Here is a 17039-nt window from a genome sequence, read left to right on the forward strand (position 1 = left end):
CAGGAGACTTAGAGGAACAAGGAGGATGTTTTGAAAAGACAGAACAAAAGTACCAGGCCCTCGAGCGTGATCGGTAATTGCGGTAACGAGGACTGCGCAGGGCTAGATCCCAGGGAGATCCATCCAACAACTCTAGATGCACCATCCAGGGGGCACGATGTTCCTGCACTGCTGCAGAGACATCAGAAAATAGGAACCGCATTAGCAGAACTGCCTCGATTGCGACTCTGGTTATCATCGGCGCTGTGGCGAGGCCGAGGAGCCCCAGTCATGGACCAGGACCCTACTGTGCTGGGCGTGGTACAGACAGGAAAAGACACCTCCTGCCCCACAGAGCTTACAACAGTGCGTTTTGCGCCTAGCACTCGACACTCCTGCTACATCAACAAGGACCCGGCCCTTTGCAGAGGCAACAATTAGGTCCCCCACCCCAAAACTCCTAGACAGAATGACACAGAAATCCCCTAGAAATGCCGCATGTCTCCTGCCTAGCTGGAGGTGGATTTTAATTGTGTGAGTGGGTTTTTCCCCATTGATTGCAACAGAGGAAAAGGGCATATTATAAAGTGATCGATGATCTGATGTATACTGCCTTTGATCCACAAAACCCGACTCGGTAGGTGCACAACAGCGAACTATGCCTGCAAAGGACAATGTGAGCCCATAAACCAGTATTGATACATGCTTTTTACTCTGCTCTGGGCCGAAAATCTGATTTAAAATGTGGAGGACAGGGAATATATTACACACATGGTCCTATAGCACTGCCCAGGGAAGACAATACATAGGATTCTAAGGAAAGCGTATTTTGGGACCTAAGCAAGTGGATATACCTTAGATTATTCTATCGATTCCATCACCAGGGTATCTGGGGCTCGGGTCTCCCTCACTGCGTCTTTGTACAGCACCTAACACAATGGGGCCCCAATCTGCGCATTACTCTAAAACAAATAATCCTAATGAGCTCTGATGGCATGGACTGCGTCCCTTCCTTTAAGCTGGGATATTGCTCATAGTGGGCTGTACAGCCAAGAGTCCCTGGCCATAGGTTTTAATAACCTTCAAGAGACAAAAGACATGTCTATTTCCTGAGGTTCTCCTTAGAGTGCCTGTTTCTTTGCTGTCATGTTCTCTCTCTTGAGGCAGGATGGCCCCCAGCCCTGTTAATACCACTTATGTATGTACAGAACGTGCATATAATGCACTGATACTATAGTAGATGTTGTTCCAAAGGTCGTTCTTTCTTCCTTTCTTTCTTTCTAATTTCCAATAGCTGGAAAATGCATGCACTGTTTTCAAGTTCTCCTTTACAAACACCAGACTCGTTGAATTAATTGCTTAATCAGAAAAGTAACCTCAACGTTTATAATATTGAGCTGATCAGCTTAAGTGGCAATTTTCTCTCTTGCATCCAAATCTGGCAATTTTTCAAGTTTACAGTCAGAAGACTTCCAGTATCTTCCCACTCCCAAGTAAAATTATTAGTTACAGCTGGTTTGGGGTTACAAGGAAAATACCACACAAATAATGACAAGGAGCATTAAGGAAATTAAGTTCTTTGAGGGAGGGCATTGCTTTTCCCCACAGAATCGAGCGATGCAAAAGCCCTAGCCCACGTCTTTCCAAACACAGCCAAAGACACAAGAAAATTGCATCTAAAATTGGAAGTCTCTCTCCACTACCCCGTTTCCAGAGAGTGAATATTTTACAAATGAAATAATATATTTTCATTCAGGGGATCATTCTGTCACTCAGGGGACATCTACACTGCAAAAAAAGTGTGTTCTGAACTCAGGTGAGCTAACTTGGGACAAAATAGCACTGAAGACACTGTTGGAAATGGGCCATCCTGATTATCACTCCAAAAGATTTTTTTCTCCTGCTCACCTTAATTGATCACTCTCGTTACAGTGTGTATGGCAACACCCATTGTTTCATGTTCTCTGTGTACATAAAATCTCCCCACTGTATTTTCCACTGAATGCATCCGATGAAGTGAGCTGTAGCTCACGAAAGCTCATGCTCAAATAAATTGGTTAGTCTCGAAGGTGCCACAGGTACTCCTGTTCTTTTTATTGAAGATTCAGCAACTCTGCTTTTAACTTTGGTTAGCGCCCCCTAGAGGGGAGCCGGGGGATTAATTCGAGTTGTTAACATGAGTTGCTGTGTATTCACGGCTAATTTAACCTGCATTAGCTAACCGGAGTTTAGAACACAACTCTTTTTTTTTTTTTTTTGCAGTGCAGACATACCCTTAGAATAAGAGCGAAGGGATCATTTTGCTTCTTCATTTCCTTTTTCAGTTTGTGTTGGATTATCAGAATGTCTCGCTTAGTCTGTCTGAGTTTTAACAGTTGGGTTCAGGGCTCTACATTCTGGGCCATGTGTCAAGGACTTTATGCTTAATTCTATTTCATTTAGATGCCAGTGAGCAAGGTGTAAACGCCTCCAGGGACCTTTGGGCACGAACCCCTCGGAGCTGGTCTACACAGAAAGTGGTTTTAATTTACGCCTTTGGTTATTTTAGTGCAAATGTGGAGAAGCTGAAGGGAAGCAGGACAGTTTATTACAAATTAAGAAAGTCTCTATGCAAATTTACAGAGAAATAGCTCAAGCTGAAGGGAAGCAGGACAGTTTATTACAAATTAAGAATGTCTCTATGCAAATTTACAGAGAAATAGCTCAAGGTGTGAACCCATGTGGTTGTTTTGATGAAGGTTTGTTTGTGTGTGCATGCGTGTACTCCAGCCCTACGGTATTCACTCCCAAAGGCGCATCAGCCCTGAAAAATGGACACATCCCACCATTTATCATTTATTTCTTCAAATGTTATCAAAACCTGTCAGAGACTTGTTCAGGAACAGAGCCAGGGTCAGGAATGGTGAACAGTGCCTCTCAGCCAGTAACTGTAGGTCTAACTAAGAGGTCAGAAGTGCGTGGGCAGAATCTGGGTATGTGTTTATGTGGCTTATGCCTGTTAATAACAAACCAGGTCCCAATCCTGCAGCAGCATCCACACTGGCCAATCCCTGCACGTCCAGGGAGTCAAAGGGGTTGGTTTTATAGAAGCAGAGAGAAAGAAATATTTATTATGAGCCTGACCCCAGAGTTGCTCCATGCCTGGAACTGACTGACTTCCCAGGAATTCCTCACACAAAGGGTGGCTGCAGGATCGGGATCTATTGCAGAGGCGGTTTTCCAAGCACATGTAGCAAAATGGATCTGATTTTCCCAGAGCATCTTTTCAACTGCACACACCCAATATTTGCACACGCAAAGAGGACTGCCTGATTCTATTATAATTACTTGCTCTGTGCGAGTGCACGAACCAGAACTCCTTTGTGCTAGGCGTTGTAGACACGCAGAACAAAGTTTCTACAGGCAAACTTCAGAGGCTCTGGAATTTGGCTGGTGCCAGAATTATTGTCATCATGAAGTGTATTTATACGGAGTATCGGTGTGAAGAGTAACACAAAACACAATTTAAAAAAAACACACACACAAAGGGAAAAATGAATCCATACGATCTGTGTAAATGTGGGGTTCGAAAGGCATTTGGGAAAAGGGCCAAAGCAAAAGCTAAAACCAAAACCCATGCCCTTAAAAATAAGAAAAGAGAGGGAGGGAGGGAGTGGGGGGACGGGGCTGGCAGGCACAGAAGTTGTCATGGGTTTGAAATGTAACGTGAATAAGCTTTCAGAGCAGGACAGATGTTTCAATGGTCCCCTTCGGCAGTGTGAGAAAATGACTGTCCAGTAACCAAATGGCATGTCAGTTTCCCACCCTCCCCGCTTCTCCATTATCTAAAGCACAAGACAAAAGGAGGGAGGGGGGGCTGGGCAAAGGAGAATCCTATTGTTCCCGGGTGCACTAATTATGGAAATCTTGTTAATCTATTCAGCAGCAACGCTGAACGGGGCTTTTGTTAGGGGGCTTTTTAACTTCATACAACTAGGGTGCACAGCAGAGTGTCCAACTGTTCAGTGTTTGAGGTGGGGAGCGCTCTGTCCCCCCAACACCCCTTTTACTGCTCAGCTCGGGCTGCTGCCCTGATCCACCAGCCCTCTGTGTCCAAACGGGAAAATCCTGGGCGAGTTATTTCACAAACAGCCACGAGGCTTTATTCACTCTGTCCAGCCCAAGCGACAACCGGCCATGGTGGAAGGCACACAATGCAGGCACATGCACTGCAAACACCTCAGACGAGCTAACAAACAGCCTGTATCCCCAGCCTGGGTTTTTACATGCACACACAAGATGAATATTTGTGCACACATACAATACACGCTCTCCACACCAGTACACTGCACAGAACGTGAACGCACACACTGGACCCACACCCACGGGGGCCCAGATCCTCATCTGGGGTAAACTGGTGGGGCTCCATGGACATTAATCACACTGACTAAAGATCAGGCCCTATTGATGCTTTGCAGCACACAACCTCTCATGCCGCGAAGAGCAATGCGACGTCCAGTGACCGGATCGGCACAACGCTGCCAGCTCCAGCCCAAGAGAAGGCACAGTTCCCTTGAGCTGAAACCTGGGAGCGCCGCGTTTCTAATGAAAATGAACAAGTGACATCGGAGGAGGAGGGGGAAGGGAGGGGAGCAAACCCCAGGGAAGATGAAGGGGGGAAATGGAAAGCAGGCAACGCTGATTACCCAACAGTAGAGGCACCAGGGATTATATTCCACAGGGCGGGGGAGACAGAGCAGCCCGCACACAAAACAACACTAGTAATAAAATGTGGCCTATGCGGGTCTCAGAAGGGCTTTGCAAACAGTGAATGAAACCTCGCAACCGCCCCATGGGAGGGCTATGGAAGGACCACTTTGCCCACCATTGAAAGGCAGCCCCCTCTGAAGAAACAGGATGAAATCAGCGCGGCCACTAGGGCTAATGCCCTGCCCTGACTAAGAAACGGTGCCATGGGATCTTCAATGGCCAGGAGCGACCACATCCTCAGCCTGCAGCTACCCAGCAGCCCTTAGCAGCATGGTGAGGGACTAGTTCAGTGCAGACTCCGAAGGCAGAGATGGGGGGAAATAGAACAGCAATCCCCCTCGAGCTGAGAATCTGCAGCGTGACAGGATCTGAATCCAGTCTGCCTTTGGCTGAGCGGGGGGCGGGGACGGACACAGGACATGAGTTCCTTTAAAGATCACCTAGGAATGAGATACAAAAGGGGACTGGTGTGCGTGCACCTCTGATGATCTTCCTTTAGTGACCACCCCTCACCGCTTTGCAAAACCAGTCCAGCTCCCGGAAAGCCTGCCCACTGCTCCCTCTAGCGTTTCTGGGGAGGAAAAACATCCCGCTCCTCTGCTGGAACACAACACCCTGGCAAACTCCAGTCCCTAACACAGCGTACAGCCCTGCAAATCAGGCAGCAGGAGAAATAACCAGCTTCCCCAGATGGAGGGTTAAAAAAAAAAAAAAGAGTTCATGAAACTAATCACTATCAATTAGGGCAAGCAGAGCTCCCGCTTCACGGCATCAGTTGGCTTATGGCATTACAAAGGGGCAGGGCAGAGATTCTCTCTTTCCCAGGTCACATCCTGCGGCGAGGCAAGATGCCAGACTCCCTGACCCACTGGTGTAATCTGGGGTGGCAAAGGGCATGTTTACAGGATTACAGAACCGCTAGGACCATACAGGAAACAGGAAGAGTCCAGCTGGAGTTTGGGGCAGTTAACATGTAAATGTTAGACCCAAACAGTGCCCAGAAAATGAACAGGGCACCAGATGATTTAATTTCTCTGCTAGTGCCGGACCATCCAGAGCTGGGAACAGGCCATGCCCATCCTGAGATGTGCTGGTGGAAGAGCAAGATTTGTGCTGCAAGTTCCATAAGCCTTTAGTTTCTTCCTGTTCCCCAAAAGCAAATGGAGCAAAATCATCGAGCAGCATTTCTTTACAGTGGTAACAAACCCTGGTTCTCTGGCTTTCCCTGTACTGGGCACATGCACATTAAACACTGATCTGTTACAGGTTCTCTCATCACCATGGTATCTGAGATCCGTGACCAGCTGCCTAGCAAAGCGCCCACAAAACATGATGAATTTGGCCCCACCTACGTGAAAGAAATTCACATGGATGTAAATGCGTCTACACAGTTAGGCTCGTACAAACCCTAAGAGCTTGTCTACATGGCCCGTTACTGTGCAGTAAGTCAGGGTGTGAATCTACAATGCACCATCTTGTCATGCAGTAACATGCCAGGTAAACAAGCCCTTAGTAAGTCCTATCGCGGTCCTATCAGTGCAGCTTGTTGTGATGACATACCAACATAAGCCCCATTTTACACCCGTACAGCGTGTCCACACTAGGTGTTTGCACTGGTTTAGCTACATTGCCAAGTCTTGTAGCAGCTGCATCAGGGTAACTCTCCAGCGGTAAGCAGGGCTCAGCTACCACAGAGCCTCTGCCCCGTGACCTGACACAATGCCTTAGCGCTCTGCTCTCTGTGGCGACTGAGGTCTAAAAGCACTTTACACACACGGATGCACTAACCGTCACAACGCCCCTCTGGGGCAGGTTGGTATTACAAACCCATTCCGGAGCTGAGGAAGTGACTCACCCAAGGTCACCCAGCTAGCGGGTGGCATCATTAAACCTTAGCAACGGTTTTAAAAATGGATACATTTCCAGCACCACTGCAAAAAAACTCACTCACACCCTGGGCCTGATTCTGTCCTCACTCATGCTGGTGTAAATGAGGAGTTATTGGCACTAAGCCCACCAGAGATACACCTGGGCAAATGAGAGCAGAATTTTTAATTATTTAAAGAATTTTGCAGAAGGGCAAAGCTTTCAGTCTGTCCCAGAGTCTATTAAAAGGAAATGTTTTCCATCAATATCTCTCCAGCACCTATAAGCATTTCCTCAAGCCAACGGGTGGCTGGGATGTGCAAAAGCCATGTGTTTTCATCCTAACGCCCTAACAGTCTTCAGGTTTGTTTGAAAAAATAAAGTCCCGTGTTTAATGGCCGCTTATCCATAACTGCAAGTATGAAAACTGCACCACCGCCTTCTTCTACCTCCCCTACAACATGGAGGTGTATCTTCAAAGTTTCATCTCTGCACTCAGCTTTTCCTCTTCACCAGCACTACAGCACACAGTCTCCTCCACAATCACCCAGAAGATAAAGGAAAATAAAGATAAACCTGTTATTTAAAACACACACACTCCTCAGTATTCTGCAGACATGGTGTCAGCACCTCCGATGGTGTAAATCGGCATAACTCCACTGAAGTCATGGCAGCTTCTCTGATTTATACCAATGGAGCATCTGGCTCCAAAACGGATGCTGAAGTATTGGGGGTGAACAGAGCAGAGTACTGTGTTTTATTTTTATATACGGCTGTAAGTTGTACCTGACAACATTAGCGAAAGAACTGGAGAGGTTAGATGTTAAACCACAAAACCAAACAATAACAAATCCAAGTCATGGGAGCTGATTTTTTGCAATCTGGTCTGTTGCTATGAAATGAAATCCAAGGTTTACAATGCTGGATATCGAGGTACAAATTTGGCCTGTTCACCAAATCCATCAGGGAGCTGCTTTCCTTTGTCTCCTGCATTTTCCACCCCCTCCTAAGTGATGTTGACAAAAGGAAAGGATGGTTTTCCAATCAAAGCGGGGTCAACGTACATATGTTAAAAGGATTTAGGCTAACTCCAATCACCCCCAAGGAGCTGCCACTGCCCAGAACAGGGCTCTCTCGGTGAGCTGAGGGCTCTGTAATGTCCACTCTGCCCACTCATATATCAAGTGCAGAGCAGCTGGACATCACTACAAAATGGAGACTGACCAATAGGCCATTTCCCATCTGTGCCGTTTCAGTATCCGTCCGGCAAATGAAAAATTAATATGTATCCATTCGGACTATCGGCAGCTGAGCCGCACCCATCTGTCAGGCTGAGACCAGATAATCTGAGCTAAATGTAACCCGGAGAGAGCGAGAGATCATGCAGAACCGGGGATGGGGGCCTCATCTGGGACATCCACAGGACTAGAAGCTATTGGTGATTATACACAGAGATTGTTAATAAAGCAATAACGAAATAATAAATAATGAATTTTAGGAATGTTGCTCCAAGCTCCAGAATTTTAAACTGGACTGCGAGGTGGGAAAAAATCCCCCCAGAAGTGAATTAAAAATGTGGGAAATCAGTTGTCAGTGTCGCCAGCTCTTGTGATGTTTGGCATATTTCTTAAAGCTCCACCTTCTGGACTCAGGTGATTGTGAGAACTCCAGCTTTTCTTTAAAATTTTAAGAAGAAACTTTCTAGCCATCCTAGTGGTGGGGCAAGGCTTAAGGTCACAAACCCTTGTGCTTCAACAACCAGGATGCAAATAAAAACCACCTCAACATTATTATTGGTTTGCAAAATGATTTTTGGAGCCTGCCTCGTAATTTTTAGATGCTTGGGGGTTAGCAGTGCAGAGGTGTCACGAATCACTTATTTTCCTTTGTTTGTACCTCAGACTGGAGCGGAACTCACGCGAGCTTTAGCCCAAACAGTTCCATCGGACGCAGGCGCGGCTTCACTGGGAACCTGACACACGAGCTCAGGACAGATGAGTCCCTCGGAGCAGTGAGAAGTAAATCTGCAGTCTCCGGTCACGTGCACTTGAAAGGAATGCCGCGAACGCTTGCACCATTGTGCCACTTGCTCACTTCGCAACATTTCACTGGACGAGAGGAGACTGATAAGTTAATGTACAATACTGTGTTCGTATAAAATCAGTGCAATTCCACCAACTGAAATGGAGTCAACTCCAGATTTACACCAGTGCAAAAGAGGGTAAATTAAACCCACTGGGATTTATTGGCCTCTCATTTATACTGGTGTAAATCAGAAGTAACTCCACTGAAATCAGCAGAGTCACACTGGGATAAGCAAGACTCAAAACAGCCCCGCTGTTCCCCGTCACTTGTCATTTCCTGGTTCTCCTAAACAAGCCCAATGCTGTAGTTTGGGATCCCAACCACACAGGAAACACAAAGGGCCAGGTCCTCAGCTAGTGTGAATGAAACTGCATCCATTTACACCAGTTGAGGATCTGCCCCCAAATTACAAGGCCCCAATCCTTTACTCAGGTATAACTGCTTTGTCAACATTGTTACAGAAACATAAAACTGGTCTAATATGCTGGAGAAGCAGACTCTGAAAATTGGGTCTAACCCAGTGTGTCCCTGCAATGCTGCTTTGCAAAATTCCACTTGCCTGAGGCATGTAATGACTTTCTTGGTGTGCATTCTGCTGGAGGCCAGGCAAGCAGACTGTGTCTGGGCTGGCAAATTTTCAGCATGATGTTGCAAGGTTCTTTTAAATATTATTAGAAAGAGGAAAGTTGACCAGGCCAGGTTACTAAAGAGGGTCACAATGCCCTCCTCCTGTTTGTCAATGCACACATTTCAGACGTGCAAGGTCTCATTGTGAATTACAGATTTCTCTCATACAGCATGCCCCAAGGCATGTGACCGTTTGTTATTTGGCTGTTGCTCTGATTCCTTTTTATTTTCCCGCAGGAAGTTTGTGAACTCTGCAGTTTTCAGCCTCGAACCCCAGGTAATCCAGCTGGGTGGGGCTGGCGTGGCTCAGTTGACAAGATGCAATATAAAAAAGGCTGAAATGGATGGGTCGGGAGGAAGTGCCCATCAGGAAAGCAGCAGATCAAGTCTGGGAGATGCACTGCTCTGGGTATCAAGTTTTCACTCACGGTTATTTACAAGCAGGCTTTGGAGAGTCCTGTAAGTTACAAGTATCAAAGAAGAGCAGCCCAATTCATATGGAAACGGGTCCCGGCAGGTTCACACAGATACCGAGGCTGTCCCAGATCACATTACAGCCAGGGCAAGCACGTGGGATGTAGACACCAGGCAGACTGTGGAGGGCACAGAGGGGTGTTAGGATGTTGAGGAAAGAATGATGCCCCACTGGGGCCGAAACCCCGCTTGTGCAGATGGACCAGGACAAGGATCAGGCTGCGCTTACGTCCCATGGACGCCCTATTTTGAAAGCAGCGGGGGCAGCTTCGGCACCTCCTGCCCTGGGAGACAGAAAGAGAAGATGCCTGGTAGCTGTTAACGCTGAATGCTTGCGGCTGGCCTGCTTTAAGACCGCGGCTGCTGGATAGCGCAGTCCCCAGATCAGCTAATGGCCACCATGCGCACACATGCGTCTCCAAGGGCAGGATTTGACTGGAGGGCTGGAGCAGGAAACCAGTTCCTAGAGGCCTTGTCTACACAGAGCTTTTCCCGAGTACTCTGCTTCAGCAGCACCCAGACCTGCACGGCATGGCTCAAGGAGGCAGCCGACGCAACGTCACAGAGCCACACGGCGCGGGTTCAGCCGATGCAGCTGCGTTCCAGATTCTCTAGGAGCGACACACATGAAGGACAATGCCGGGGGCTTGACTCACCGTCCCCAGCCCGCCCCATTGCTCATGCAGCAGGCAAACTGCCTGAAGGGAGCGGCTGGGGATTTTCAGTACCAGAGGAAACCCGGAGCGGTGTTAAGCTGGCATGGCCAGATCTGTGCCACTCACTTGGCCACCCTCCCAGCCCCACCAGGATGGGATGTGGCTGGAAAGATGGTGGAATGGCTCCTAACAGACGGTTACTGAATGCAGAGCAGGTTTCCCAGGCTGGCCCAGTAGCTCAAAGTGTGTCCATGCCCTGTTCCCAGTAGGGCAAGGGCACCTTCTCCACCCCCATGTGTCTTGCACTATGCTCCTGGCTGGCAGCTCTGCTTTGGGAGCGATCTGCCTGCAGATCCCGGTGCAGTCTCCCCGATGGACCGGGCAGTAACTCACACTCCTCTTGATTCACCCACGTCTCTTGGTGCCACCAGGGTTACTCCGCAGCACATGGGACGGGGACTCCACTGCAGGAGGCTCTAGGATGGGGCAACCACAGAAATCTGAGCAAGGGGCGGGAGGAGATGCAGTATTTTATTCGCTGTCAGATCCCAGCGAGGCCACCCCAGTTCCAGGGACTCTGATGGGGCCAGGATCCGCCTGAGGACGGTATCCCTTGATGGACATTCCAGCCCCTGAAGCGAGACGAGATCCCCAGGGCATGGATCTGACATTATGCCCGAGATGCACAAGGTCTAACCCCAAACACCCCATTTCAGAGGATTAAGTTAGAGAGAGGAAAATCCATTTCTAATCAGCAAAACAATTTCCCCAAACAGACGTGGCCTCATAAAAAGGTCAGCAGGTCAGATGAACCCAATTGGCACACAATCTGCACAACGACCGAGCTGTCCACAGAACCAGAGGGCAGCACCCCTGGGCGTGCGCTGTATGGGGTTAGAATGGCACCAGTGCCTAGCTACATCTCCAGGGGCCAGGCTCCCGGCTGGCGTACATGGAGGTAGCTCTGCTGATGACAATGAAGATTTGCACCAGCTAAGGATCTGTCCCCGGGCCTTTTTCCTGACCCCTTTTTCCTGACGGGGCCTAGACGCTAGACTGCAGACAGTTGAGGGCTGGCCGTTTGGATAAGCAGCCTGGTTGCATCTCCGAACTACGTAAATCTCCTGGGTCTGCAAAACAGGCAGCTGCTATCTGAGGCACTGGCTTCTTGGGCCGATTGTTAAACCAGAAGAACTGCCCTCCAAAGGCACATCCATCGCTCTGCTCTGAGACTTCCAACTTGTGGTCACTGGACAGTTTGCACTGTCTCTCCGAACCATGCAGCTTAGACTGCAAGCCACGTCTTCCTGTACGCTCCATACACAGCGAGGGAGCAGGGGGATGCTGAGCACTCAACTGTGACTAAGGGATCCACTCCTCAGTACGATCTTGAGTTATCAGTGGGCACGGTGGGAATCCAGCACCCTTCAGAATCAGGTCATCCATAGGCACTGGCATGACCTAGTGCCGGACTGCGAGTCAGGGCATCTAAATCCTATTTCTGGCTCTGCCACAGACTTGCTGCGTGCCCTGGGGCAAGTCATTTTCTCTCTCGTCCTCCAGCCAAGGCACCATTTGAGTCCTGCTTACTCCTCAAACCAGAGCTCTGCTGGAGCCCTCTGGACAGGAGTTAATTTTATCCCAGAGGCAGAAACTTTATAGCAGGCACAGGCAGGAGGATACCACAGAATGGATCCTTCATGGGGAAAATATCCTCACACCAAAAACCCCCAACCCTTCCTGACATATGTCATAGCCATGTAAGCCCAGCAAGTCCTTCAAAAACAGGCGCAAGACCACGCTACACCCAGAGAAGCCCACCCTGACGAAGCGACAGATGCACGAGAACACATCTTCACCTGCAAGCACTAGGGACCAAAGGAATAGGGGATATCACCTTGGAAATTCATTGGGAATTAAAAAGGCAAGAAACCTCATGAACAACTAAATAGCTGCAAAAAGAAAAGGAGGACTTGTGGCACCTTAGAGACTAACCAATTTATTAGAGCATAAGCTTTCGTGAGCTACAGCTCACTTCCTCAGCTGCAGTGTGTCCCCACGGCCTTGTCTACACACTCTGTCCTGATCTCACTAAATCGGTTTAGGAACAGATTTGGTTAAATTGCTACAGCCTCTGTGCCGAGATGGCCTAGTTCAGACTCCACACCCTTGCAGTAACTGCAACCGACAGCTCAACTGATCAGATGTTTTTGGTAATAAAAATGTGCATGTCTATGGATGGCCCTTTCATCCAAGCCTCTCAAAGGCACTGAACTAAAATTAACTTGGTCGGGGAGTTAGGACTCCTGAGTCCTAGTCCTAGCTCTGGGAGAGAAGTGCAGTCTAGTGGTTACAGCAAGAGGGCTGGGGGTCAGGACTCCTGGGTTCTATCGCCCGCGCTGGGATGGGTGTGGAGTCTAGTGGTTACAGCAGGGGGGCCTTCAGCACTCCTGGGTTCTAAGCCTCTCCCTGCTACTGGCTTGCTGACTGACCATGGCTAAGCACACTGGGGAAAGCGTCACCGGGGCCTGCCTTACAAGCGTAACGGATGTTTGTAAAATGCTTCCAGATTCTCTGGAGAAGAGCACCACATGCAAGTGCGAGTTACCCACCACAACATCACCAGGTCACCCCTTGGCTCAGGACAGATTGTATATATATCCCCCCCCCATGTGTGTTCTGCAGGGTCAGCTTGTGCCTTTCCTTGAGTCAATTATGTCATTTAAACCGATAATTCAATTCGGCAGCACTCTGACTGGAGACAGCTGAGCGGCTCAGCGGAGGGTAATACGCTCCCGCGAAGCCTTCGCTCCCATGTGTCCTTAGCCAGCACTGCTACAATGTGGAACACATATGCCAGGAGCAGCGGAAAACCTCCATTACGGGGATGCCTGAATGAAGGGGACAGTTATGAAGGCTGGGGGGAGGGCAGGAGAGGAATCTACTCCCTCTGCATTTCACTGCGAAACACTCCCATTGTCCTCCAGCCACCTCGTGAGTTACCCGCTGCGCTGGATTGACAAACAGGTGCTGAGTTTTTCGCAGGCGTGGGTGAAAACAAAGCCCCTGCCTCTTCCCCGTATTCATGAGGCGCCGGGTTCTCTTGGTTTCGCCTCCTCGTGTTATTAACAGAGACGGCTGAGAATGGTCCAAGCAGCCTCCTGAACTGCCCCTCGTACTTTGTGAGTGGAACCACGTGTAGCAGCCAGGACTCGAATAAAGGAGAGCAGATCTGTGCCTGCAGACTGGGGTTCTGGGGGCACATGGCCACAGTCACTCTCAAGCCTGGAGATGGGGGTGGCTTGAAGGCATCTCAGTGCCCTGCTTGCTATGGAAACAAATGATCAAAGTGTTATCACTAAATAAAAGGAAGGGTGTGGTCTTTAGTGGACAGATCCCCCTCTAGCCCCAACATGCTCCTTGGCTGTCCAAAACCACAGGGGTCACGCCCTGCCCAGGGAGGAAAAGGCCTGGTGACATGCAATGAATCGTGGGTGAAATTCACACCTGTGCACCAGGCCTCTGCACTATGTAAGACCTCAACACGGAATTGAAAGCAGGACTTCCGCGGTGCATTTGCTTTGGGTTGGCCCTTCCATCTTGTGTGTCAATCATCCAGGTGAGACCTTAAAAGCCAAGGGGCTGCCTGCTCCAGGTGGACGTTAAGGAGTTCCCATGCCCTCCTCAGTGCCCTTGCCCACGCTTTCTCTTCCTGCCCACGCTCCGTTCTGGAGAATGAGAGCACATCTAGCAGCCAGAGCACCAGGCGTCAGGAGTCCTGGATTCCATTCCTAAGCTCTGCCACTGAGTTTGTGCGCCACCTTGGGCAAGTTTCTTTACGGGTCTCAGTCTCTTCATCTGAAGAAAAGGAAGGATACTAACAATACCGCCTACCTCACAGGGTGTTGCGAGGCTCAGCTAACCTCTGCAAAGCTCTTGGAGAGTCTCTCGCAAGACATGCAACTGGAGTGCAAACTATTGTCCAGCATGCTGTGCGGCAAGGAATTGCTGTCCTCCACCCCGGAGCTGGATGCATTTCAGTGAGACTGCATTATTCTAATGGCAGTTTGTAGGGGGCATTCAGGATGAAAGAGGCTGTTAACTGAAAAGCTAAAATATTATCATCAGCTACAGACCACGGAACACCCACAGATTCCGAGGTTATTGCTATGCTGACAGCCTGAAGCAGGACAGAACTAAACCCATCCGCTGTGCGCAGACATGTGCTAACAAGGTTGCCACTTATCGCATTACGTGAGATCGAAAGCACAGTGGATTCTGAGCATCTGGCAAAGTCCTCAAAGATCAGCTCACTCAGCTCCACAGAATTAGACTGGACATGTGCGACTCTGCCTGGACATGTGCTTTTGAGGCATCAGTTGAAGGAGATGAGCAGGAGACCTCTAGGCTCTCACAGAGCCAAGACCTCACCAAAACAAGACACTGGGCCACCCAATCCTCCCACGAGGGAGTGGAGGGCAGAGAGAATGACCCATACAGGACAGACGTTAGTCACACCCCTTCGAGCATGGCCAGAAGGCAGACAGATTCCACTATCGTGGGAACCTGGATAGAACAGAATCGGTACTGCCCTACAGAACAGGCTGAGTTCCACAGGGCAGCCTGACGATGCCCGGACAAGCACAGACTGAAGCAGGTGAGGGTTATCCCCACTGGACGGATGGGAAATGGAGGCAGAGAGAGCAGCTCAGGCCTACGTTTCTGGAAGTGACCTCTAAATTGTTTCAGGTGTCCACCCCACACTCCAAACTAAGCCAGCTGGAGCTGTGGGTGCTCAGCCCTGCTAAAACCGGCCCCAGGTACCTCCAGTTGGGCCAGCTAACTTGGCAGATACTTTTGCAAATGCAGGCCTCAGTGAGCTGGCTGAGGTCAGCCAGGGGCAGTAGCAGGGCTGGGAGCAGAATCCAGGGGCCCAGTGTGCTAAACGCTACAATGCCATGCTGGCCCTCTTCAAGAAGCAGTCCTGGGGAAGTGGCTTTAAGCCGCCATTGTGCCCTTGGGATGCCCCAGGGATTGGAATGACCCCGGGTTTAAATGACAGCTGGAGGTGCTCTAACTGGTGGCAGTCTCTGGAGGGCTCCGTGGCAGCCCTGAGCCGCCCAGGGCCTCTGTAGCACCATGCGAGGGGCCTGTGTGCCCTGTCATGCCCCCCGCCAAGGGGTTTGTGGGGGAGGGCAGCACAGGGTCACACACAGCAGGCCTGCGCCGGGCAATTCTCCCCTTGCAGCCGGAGCAGGGCAGAGAGGCTGGACCTGGAAGCAGAATCCCGCCCTATGGCTAGGCCCATGGGGAGTGTGCAGCGGGAGGCATTTACCTGCATTCCAGTGCTGCCTCCCTCCCTCAAAGCTGGGCTCCCGGGCAGGGACGAGTCCATTCAGGAGCAGGCTGGCCCACATCGCCACCCTCCAGGTCTCCAATTAAACCGTTTCAAACTACAAGGAACCACTGAGGGCGTGTCTGGGAAAGTGGTTTGTGTGGCAGCAGCAGAGTCCTGCAGCGCTGGCTTCATTCCACCGCACAAGAGCGGTGGGGGCTCGAACCAAGAACTCCAGCCTGTCCCTCACAGGCCTCTGGTTCAGAGCAGCCCCCGCTGGCCTTCTCGCTGAGCCCGGAGAGGAGGAAACACAGTGCCTACGTACTCCTGCATGGTAAATAACCGCTGGAGCTCCTAGCAGGGCAGAGAGCTGCAGTCATTCAGCAGGGCCCTTGCTAGTCCGTGGAGCATTCCCAGAGTGGGACGCTGGTTGCTTCTGAGCGGGGAGTGACCTGGATTTCATGGGCTGTAAATAACACCAGCGGGAAATCTGCTCTGGAACAGGCGGGGGTGGGGTCTAGTGCCGTGTGGAGAGACAGAGAGCGTGTGCGTGTGAATGCTAAAGAATGAGAAAAATGCCAACTCCCAAGAACAGCAGCGTTGCTCCAGTCCTCTCTGCATTTACAAACATTTCCTATTGTGGAACACCCCCCCGCACACACACCTTTCTGCTCACTCTACTCGCTGCAGTGTCTCTCCCTTCGCCTGACAACTTCAGCTGAATTGGTAAAACTAGAAGCACAAAACAGGGATAGCGGGATTCAGGGTACCAAACTCCCCCAGACCTCTTTGAAAGCCCTAAGCCTAGGGTGACCAGGTGTCCGGTTTTCGACCCTGGTGGCTCTGGTCAGCACCACCGACTGGGCTGTTAAAGGTCCGGTCAGCGGCACTAAGTCGGACTAGTCCCTGCCTGTCCTGGGGCACCACGCTGCGCCCCGGAAGCGGCCACCAGGTCCGGCTCCTAGGCAGAGGGGTCACGGTGCTCTGTGCACTGCTCCCACACCGAGCACCGGGTCCGCACTGGGAAACCGGCCAATGGGAGCTGGGGGGGTGGGGAGAGTGCCTGCAGCCAGCAAGAGCAGCGCACGGAGCCTCCTGCTCCCCCCACCCCGCTTAATAGCATCGGACCTGCCAGCTGCTTCTGGGGCGCGCACAACGCGGTGTCAGGACAGGCAGGCAGCCTGCCTTAGCCCGCCTTCGCCGCTGACTGGGAGCTGCCTCAGGTAAGCCCGCGTCCCAACTCCAAGCCCCTGCCCCAGCCCTGAGAC

General features: G+C 50.5%; 1 protein-coding gene across 2 annotated transcripts in view; it reads right to left on the reverse strand.

Annotated features, from left to right (window-relative positions):
- Positions 1–17039, reverse strand: part of FIGNL2 (fidgetin like 2) — a 51208-nt gene that overhangs the window by 12352 nt on the left and 21817 nt on the right. Inside the window, exon 1 of one of the 2 annotated variants that reach the window (XM_084610446.1) lies at positions 15772–16204. The exons of the other annotated variant lie outside the window; for it this stretch is intronic. Within the exon in view, the coding sequence (XP_084466572.1) occupies positions 15772–15853 (82 nt within the window). The 5' untranslated portion in view covers positions 15854–16204. Of the gene's footprint in view, positions 1–15771; positions 16205–17039 lie in introns of those variants that run through there. 2 annotated transcript variants of the gene reach the window in all.

The sequence above is a fragment of the Lepidochelys olivacea genome, assembly GCF_965140295.1.
Source record: "Lepidochelys olivacea isolate rLepOli2 genome assembly, chromosome: 20".
NCBI lineage: Eukaryota > Metazoa > Chordata > Testudines > Cheloniidae > Lepidochelys > Lepidochelys olivacea.